This window comes from Nematolebias whitei, chromosome 18 (assembly GCF_014905685.2).
Source record: "Nematolebias whitei isolate Nwh7 chromosome 18, NemWhi1, whole genome shotgun sequence".
NCBI classification, from domain to species: Eukaryota; Metazoa; Chordata; class Actinopteri; order Cyprinodontiformes; family Rivulidae; genus Nematolebias; species Nematolebias whitei.
In genome coordinates this window covers 22354796-22362312 of record NC_056515.1, presented here as the reverse complement: position 1 = coordinate 22362312, position 7517 = coordinate 22354796, and the positions used below count along the sequence as shown (strand labels likewise).

General features: G+C 40.5%; 1 protein-coding gene across 1 annotated transcript in view; it reads right to left on the bottom strand.

The window, feature by feature from the left end:
• dhx29 (DEAH (Asp-Glu-Ala-His) box polypeptide 29) overlaps positions 1 to 7379 on the bottom strand; it is a 155018-nt gene extending 147639 nt beyond the window's left edge. The window contains exons 1-15 of the mRNA XM_037691979.1: positions 7359 to 7379; positions 7063 to 7189; positions 6733 to 6891; positions 6424 to 6592; positions 6179 to 6299; positions 5711 to 6103; positions 5375 to 5641; positions 5080 to 5223; positions 4824 to 5000; positions 3419 to 3559; positions 2645 to 2789; positions 2437 to 2557; positions 2273 to 2357; positions 2103 to 2191; positions 563 to 691 (exon numbers count right to left, since the gene is read on the bottom strand). Coding sequence (XP_037547907.1) covers positions 563 to 691; positions 2103 to 2191; positions 2273 to 2357; positions 2437 to 2557; positions 2645 to 2789; positions 3419 to 3559; positions 4824 to 5000; positions 5080 to 5223; positions 5375 to 5641; positions 5711 to 6103; positions 6179 to 6299; positions 6424 to 6592; positions 6733 to 6891; positions 7063 to 7189; positions 7359 to 7379 — 2288 coding nt within the window. The remainder of the gene's footprint in view (positions 1 to 562; positions 692 to 2102; positions 2192 to 2272; positions 2358 to 2436; positions 2558 to 2644; positions 2790 to 3418; positions 3560 to 4823; positions 5001 to 5079; positions 5224 to 5374; positions 5642 to 5710; positions 6104 to 6178; positions 6300 to 6423; positions 6593 to 6732; positions 6892 to 7062; positions 7190 to 7358) is intronic.
• Positions 7380 to 7517: the final 138 nt, after the last annotated feature.

The following is a 7517-nucleotide window of genomic DNA, read 5'->3' as shown; positions in this document are numbered from 1 at the left end:
GTGACGGGCCTTGTCATACATTCGTTCAGCTTGTTCAAGTTTTTGTAACTTTTACACTTTTCCAAAATAATACATTTTATTTACAAATACATTCCTCTTAAAACACACTCAGATCCACAATTCTTTTAAAACCATTGTATTTAGCTATTGTTTTGCTACTTTGAGCTTGTAGCTAAACATTTGCTACTTTTACCTTTTAGCTACTGTAATGTTACTTTCAGGAAAAACTTTTACTATTTTTAGCTTTTAACAATGGTACTGCTTCTAGCTAGCCTTTTTGCTACTTTAAGCTACCCTTTACCTGTTTTTCGTTTCAGTTAGCCTTTTTATTACTTTTAGCTCTAACTTTCTACTTAACCTACCCATCATTGTTACTTTTGGTGTTTTAGCTAGTGTTTGCTCATTTTAGCTTTTAGCATGTGCTCTGCTTGTTTAAACATCTCAGATTCAACTTTTCAGGACATTTCCATCAGTCACTCAGCATGCACACTGCATTGTTTCTATAGTTTGTTCTCACTGAGGCTCCACCAAACTTATCACCATCGGCTGACGAGCTCCAAACCTGTATTTGGGGTAGAGTCTGAAGCAGAAGCCGTTTCGGACCCGTCCTGCTCTCCCCTGTCTCTGCAGGGCGCTGGCTTTGGAGACAAACGTCTCGACCAGAGAACTCATCTGGCTGCTCTCACTGTACCTGAGCAACACAGAAGAAGCCAGTTATGTCTCCTCATATCATTTTAGACATTAAATCAGTCACAAATTATCACAAACATTGTTAATTTAGTTGTTCACAAGTTAACACACACAATAACATAATTAATATCAGCACACTTAGATTTGAACAAGCAACTGTAGTCGTAAAATGATCTTATGTTGGATGATTTGACAGGAAATTAAATCAGTCAGATAAATTCTGTAACGCACAGAAATATGTGTTCAGATACAAACAAATGCAGCTAAATCGAATGGATGGCATTTCACAGGTTCAAATCACAAAAACATAAATCAAAACCCCTCGAAAATTTTTCTAAACTAAACAATTTAACATTTTACAAAGTCCCACTAAACTTAATCTCTCTAATCTTCCACTTAAATACAAACTTAGGGCAGAAACATGCAGTCAGATAGAAACTTAATGCTAAATTACATTTATTGTGCAATGCTTTCCTCGTTCTGCTTGTAGTCTGTCCTTTACGTCATTTTAGCACAAAATATTTACAACCACTTATTTCAAACCAGACTAATCTTGAAAGCTGTGTCCTGCTTTTCAGCTGCTTTGAATTAAAGTGTTTGCTAAATGTTCGTGAAAGTCAAGAGTTTAAATTTCATATTACAGCTCAAATCTAAATATGTTCAAATTAAAGCCAGAATTCTGCACTTTGGAGGCATTTATTATTTATTACAATTACCGTATTTTTCGGCCAAGTCGCTTTTTTTTTTTTGCATAATTTGCATGCCCTGCAACTTATACGCCGAAGTGACGTATTTATGGATTTTCTCATATTTATAAACCAAATTTTGGCTGAGATATGACCGTTCTCATTCATTCTGACTGAAAATATTGAACACTAACATTTTCAGCCGCTATAAGGCACTTGAGTTGTATGGCATGGAGTTGTGTCATGTAATAAGTAAAAAAGTGGCTATTAATGACATGATCGGCATCTTCGTCCAGCTCACCTGGAGCAACCGTCAAATTAGCTGCATTTCCCTGTGCCACCCCAGTGAAATGCAGCTAATTTGACCATTAAAGTGCATTTATTAAGGAAAAGTTCAACTGAGACACACTTTTGCTATAAAGTCGAGCAAACAAATAATTGTTTTTTTACATTTATCTTTTAAAAAATGTGTGAAAATATCCAGAGATCCAATAACAAACTCAGCTAGACTATAAAGCTTATTAGTGGCTGATGAGATGTGCTAAACTGTAAACCTGCTGGCATTAATGTTTAGTTTCTTTGTATTATTATTTCAGAGCACAAACACTCAGGTAGATTAATAGTTGATGTGATTAATCAGATCTAATAATAAAGCTTCAGTAAGAACAGTCTGATTCGACATAATCAGACTAAAATCAGATATAAAAACAGAAAAATGACTCCTACTTGTTTTCTTTAGTCTTCCCAGTGTCAATAACAAACACCACATCAGGGATAGTCACGCCCGTCTCTGCGATGTTGGTCGACAATACAATCTAAAAGAAGATCCCACAGGTAAGTTTGAGATATTTCATACAATTAACTCACTGCATTTCTGAGGTCTAACTTAGCAGTACCTTTCTGACTCCAGCAGGGGGCACTGTGAAGGCAGCTGCCTGTTCTTTAGATGACAGAGTTGAGTGTAGGGCAACAATCCTGTACCTGCAGAGTGTGACATCACTTATTCTGTTTCCAGAGTTTGGTACAGTTCATTGGATTACTGGATCTTGTAATAGATTACTTATTTTTGTCCCGAAACCTCTTGTCTGAAGTGAGCAGGTCGTACAGCTGCTGGATGTGAGCCAGACCTGGGAGGAACACGAGCACGGCTCCATCCATGTCTGCAAACTGCGGAGACTTGTCTGGCAGAGGCATGAAGAAAGAATAAAACATATGTCACATCGCGTGAATGTAAATGATTGTGATCTTTGAGGCGTCAGTAGTTGTACCCAGGTAGTGAAGGAGGTCCAGGAGCAGGTCCATGTTGATCTTGTTAGGGTTCATGTACTGCAGCACCTGCCGAGTTCTGCTGCTGAAGTGGTCCAGATCTGGACCCAGATCCCAGCCGGAGGAGGAGTCCCTCGCTATAAACTCCTAAAACAAACAGAAGCACGCTGACACTAACACCAATCCATGATTTAGAAAAGGCTAAGGGGAAGTTGTTGTTTTTAATCACTGAAAGTGAAGAGAAACTAAATATGCCACTTATAAAGCAGAAATTTGAAGTGGAAGCAGAAACATTTCTCATCAGAATCCTTCTTTTTGTTTTGTTTGATTATTAAGGACAAAAAGTCTGCGAGTCACTTCTATTTTATAACATTCTCATTTTTTAATCGTATATCACGAAACGTTTCTACAATTTTTTTCTGTGTATGTTTTTGAGCGTCCAGAGGACCTGACTTAACTTTTTTGGACTTATATCAGGTGGTTTTGTGTCTATTTATTGAAGATTTTACCGTGCGCTTGTTGTTGTTGTAGCAATTCAATTTCATTTTGTAGGCAAGACTTTGCAATAAAGACTTTATAATCAAGAAAATAAAATGAAATCATTTAAAACAAGTTTCTGATCAGTCTGAACTTTTGTGTTTTATGTTACAACTGCACAGTTCGAATTCCTTCATGACCTTTTTGAATGTTTTACTTGACGGATTTGGTAAAATAATCTGGTGGTAATACTGTACTCTTTGCCAGATTTAGAAAAACCTCCTACAATACAAAGTTACCTGGTGCTGCAAAGCTTTGCCACCTTTTTGTGTGACACAGACAGAGACGACTTCTTCTTCTTCTAAAATTTTCTGGCAATATTCGGAGTCCTTTTCCAGAATGTACCCAGTCTGCTCCACTATATCCTCCAGATGAGACACCTAGAAACAAAAACAAACAAACAAATTTTGCACAGCTGTTTCTTTAAAAGCAGCACAACCATGAAAATTTTGATTTTATAAATTCTTATTGCAAACAACATCACCTCTTCATTTTGATTTTAAAGAGCTGAACTTTCTTCTAATTCTTATGCTGATCTTAAGAATTACAGTCTTTTAATTTATTTTTAAAGACATTGGCAGCTTTTTTGCTTACCGTATTTTTCGTTGTATAAGTCGCACCTTTTGGCATCAATTTGCAAGTCCTGCGACTTATACACCAAAATGACTAATATATGTTTTTCCCCTTATTTATAACCCAATTTTTGGCTGATATCTGATGATTTCATTCATACTGACATAAAAAATATTGAACACTACCATTTTCAGCTGCTAGAGGGCCCTCAAGTTGTATGGCAAGCCAAGTGTCTCATTAACAAGTAAAAGTAACTATTAATGAGACACTTGGCTTGCCATATAGGGCCACCTTCATCTTGTTCCAGAACTCCTGGAGCAAACGTCAAATCAGCTGCATTTTGCCGCAGCGCCCAATCGAAATGCAGCTGATTTGACCATTAAAGTGCATTTATTAAGAAAAAGTTCAACTGAGACACACCTTTACTATAATGTCAAGCAAACAAATAATTATTTTTAGGTGGTTGTCTTGGTAAAGTTTGACGAAATGCACAGCGAGTCATCCCTCTGTGCGCTCCCGCAGTCGCAAATCAGCTTTTGAAATGCAACTGATTCGACTGCTAAAGTGCATTTATTAAGGAAAATTTAAACTGAGACACTCCTTTGCTATAATTTCGAGCAATCAAATAATTGTTTTTAGGTGTTAATCTTGTTAAATTCTTGTTAAAGTCCTCCCGTGCATGCTCCCGCGGCAGCCATTTGATTTTTGGAACAGTGGCCCACATTTCCAGGTGGTCAACAGTGATGCATAATAGATGTCACTTATACGGTGAAGCAACGTATTTATGTTTTTTTTCCACTTTATTAGACATATTTTAAATCTGATAAAACGCACATGCATCTTTGTGACACAATTGATCTGTTTCTTTAACTAAATTTCCATTTTAAATTTTGCAAAAGATAAGCAAACACTGGTTTGTCTTTTACCTTTAGGTACTTTTTTCTTTACTATCGAGAAACTTCTGTCTCATAGATGTTAAAAAAAACACACGATCCATTTAAATGAAAACAGACAAAAATGTTCAAAATACGTTTGTTTCTTCATCCAACAAACACAAACTCCTCCTCTCACCTCCACTGGGAAAGTCCTGCCTGGGATGGTTACCACTGGGCAGCGGTTGAAGTAGTTGGAAAACTTTTGGCAGTCCACCGTGGCGCTCATGAGGATGAGCTGCAGGTCCGATCTCTTCATGACGACATCTCTGAGGATGGTCAGCAGGAAGTCCGACTGGACGCTGCGCTCATGGACCTGAGGAGGTGGGGTGAAGATTTCAGCTTCAAGGTTTGGAAAGAAAGTCTAAAAACTGTGCTTAATGAGCTGTTAGCACCTCATCCACGATGATATGGGTCAGAGAGCTGAGGTGTTTGTCATGCTGAAGTTTCCTCAGCAGAACTCCAGTTGTGCAGTACAGCAGGCGGGTCCAGTCCCCGGACTGATTCTCCATCCTGATCTGGTATCCGCACAGCGAAGACTGAATTCAACACAAGACATCGCTGTTAAAATACGTCAATTCTGAAAACGTTGGGATGTTGTGTAAAAAGTAAATAAAAATAGAATGCAGTGATGTGCACATCTCATAAAGCCATATTGTGCTCACGGTGGAGCATAGTAAACACATGCACCTTGGATCCTGGTCCGTCGTCGCTGCCCAGCTCCTGGCTGACTCTGCACGCGAGGCTCATGGCTGAGATCCTGCGCGGCTGCGTCACCACAATGTTGCAGGGCTGAGGAGCGGCGCCCTGCGTCAACATCTCCTCCAGGAGGAACTGAGGGATCTGGGTGCTCTTCCCGCTGCCCGTCTCACCGGCCACCACCACCACCGGGTGGCGCCGCAGAGCTTCCAGGACACGGCGTCTGTGCTGAAAGACTGGAAGCTGCTCTCGCTCGGCCTTAAAGATGAAAGTTTTGTTCAAAACGAAGCTTTATGTAAAGTGATCCATATTAAGAAATGCATTTACCTGCAGCTTGAGGGCGAGCAGAGACTCCTTCTGCTTCAGTAAGAGCTCTCTGGCTGCCCCGAGCGCTGCCGCCTCTCCCATCCTCCCTATTTTCTCACTCCTTTCTTCCACTTCAGCTCCTCTCTCGCCAATATCCAGACCAGCCAGGTTCTCCCAGGATTCTTCAGGCTCGTCCTCACCGTCCCCACTCAGCCCCCGCTGTCCCTGAGACGCACGCTGCTGTCCCTGACTCTGGTCCTGCTGCTGCTGTTTGAGCCTAGTCAGGAGTCGGGAAATGAACTGGTCTCGAGGTTTGTTGGCAGCGGTGCGGCTCGCCTCCTGCTGCTGCTGCTCGTCGTCTCTCCACTCCAGCCAGACGTCTCTGTAGTTCGGAGGGAGCAGCTGATGCACCGACTGAGTGGGGAAAAGAAGGTGCAGATTAAAAAGTGAGCAAAAACATGGAGTTAATGGAACTGCGGCACAGTTTACCTGCCCTTTAACTAGGTTGTAGAGAGCCAGAGTGGCAGCCAGATGCTGCGCCTGCATGCTGTCCTCAGTCAGGATGGTTGGACAAACCTCCAAAACATCTTCTGCTCTCTGAACTCGCACCCTGATTCACACAAATACATAAAGATATGTGTAAATCCAGTTGAGATGATTTTAAAGATATAAAAACAACGTCTGGGTTGTTTCCCTCCCGTATGGCTCATTGTTTTTGGGACACACACACTTACTTGCATCTCCAGTATCTGCCAGCAGCAACCTTGTGAAAAGCAGGTGCTGGACTTTTGGGTAGGTTCTTTCGGACCCAGTCGATCAGAAACTGTTTGGGAGACTTGCCCGTCCAGCTGCGAGCTGTGTAATCAAAGTTACGGATGTCCTTCGGCTCGTTCTTTTTCACGACTGCAAAGAAAAAAAACCCAACACAACCTACAGTCAGCATCACTGAGAGGATGAGGAGAGCTGAACTAAACTGGTCTGAGGAGCATTAACTGGGCAGCTTAATAATGAGCTGAAGCTGTAGAGTTCTTTTAACCACGCACCTTTCTCTGCAGGAGGCTCCTTCTCTGCTCGTTCAAACAACTTGAAGCTGAGGTCCTCTTTGTCCTCGGGGACAGGAAGTGTCTTCTTTTCCTTCTGAGGCACGTCCACTACTTTGATGGAAGGATTGAACATGGGATGGGACTCCATCTGTTTCATTTCTATTAACAGAAAATACAGTTTTACATCAGGAGGGAAAAGGATGTTTTAAAAGAAAAGCTATGTTGCTCAGTTTTTTATTTATTCTTGATTTATTATGACATTTTTTACTGTTTAAGGAGGAGCTACATAAATGTAATAAAGACTGAAAACTAAAACTCTCAGACATGTACCTTGCTGTATGACCCGTATTCTGTCCTGTGCCATCCTCTGGCCCATCTTGTCTCCTTTGGTCTTGGAATCGGTTGCCATTTCTTTAGCGTCATATAGTTGAGCAGTCAGGATCAAATATCTGTCATTCTACACAAAAATACACAATGTACCAGTAAGTATAAAATAACACATAGTGGTAAAGTACCACTATGAGTGAGAGCCAACACTTAATTGTAATCTCAACACCTACAAATTAGGGATGCACAATATTGGATTTTTGGCCGATATCCTATATTTTTTCCATAGATCTACTTACAGAGATCACATAGCTTTCCATGCTGTGAAATTAAACTACTACATTATTCTGCATGGTCTTTGTCAGTTTGGCCTGCAACTAAATGCAGATGCTGAAAATGATGTAACACTTCAACTTGGATTATGTTCAATGTCAAATTTATTCATGACATTTACTCTC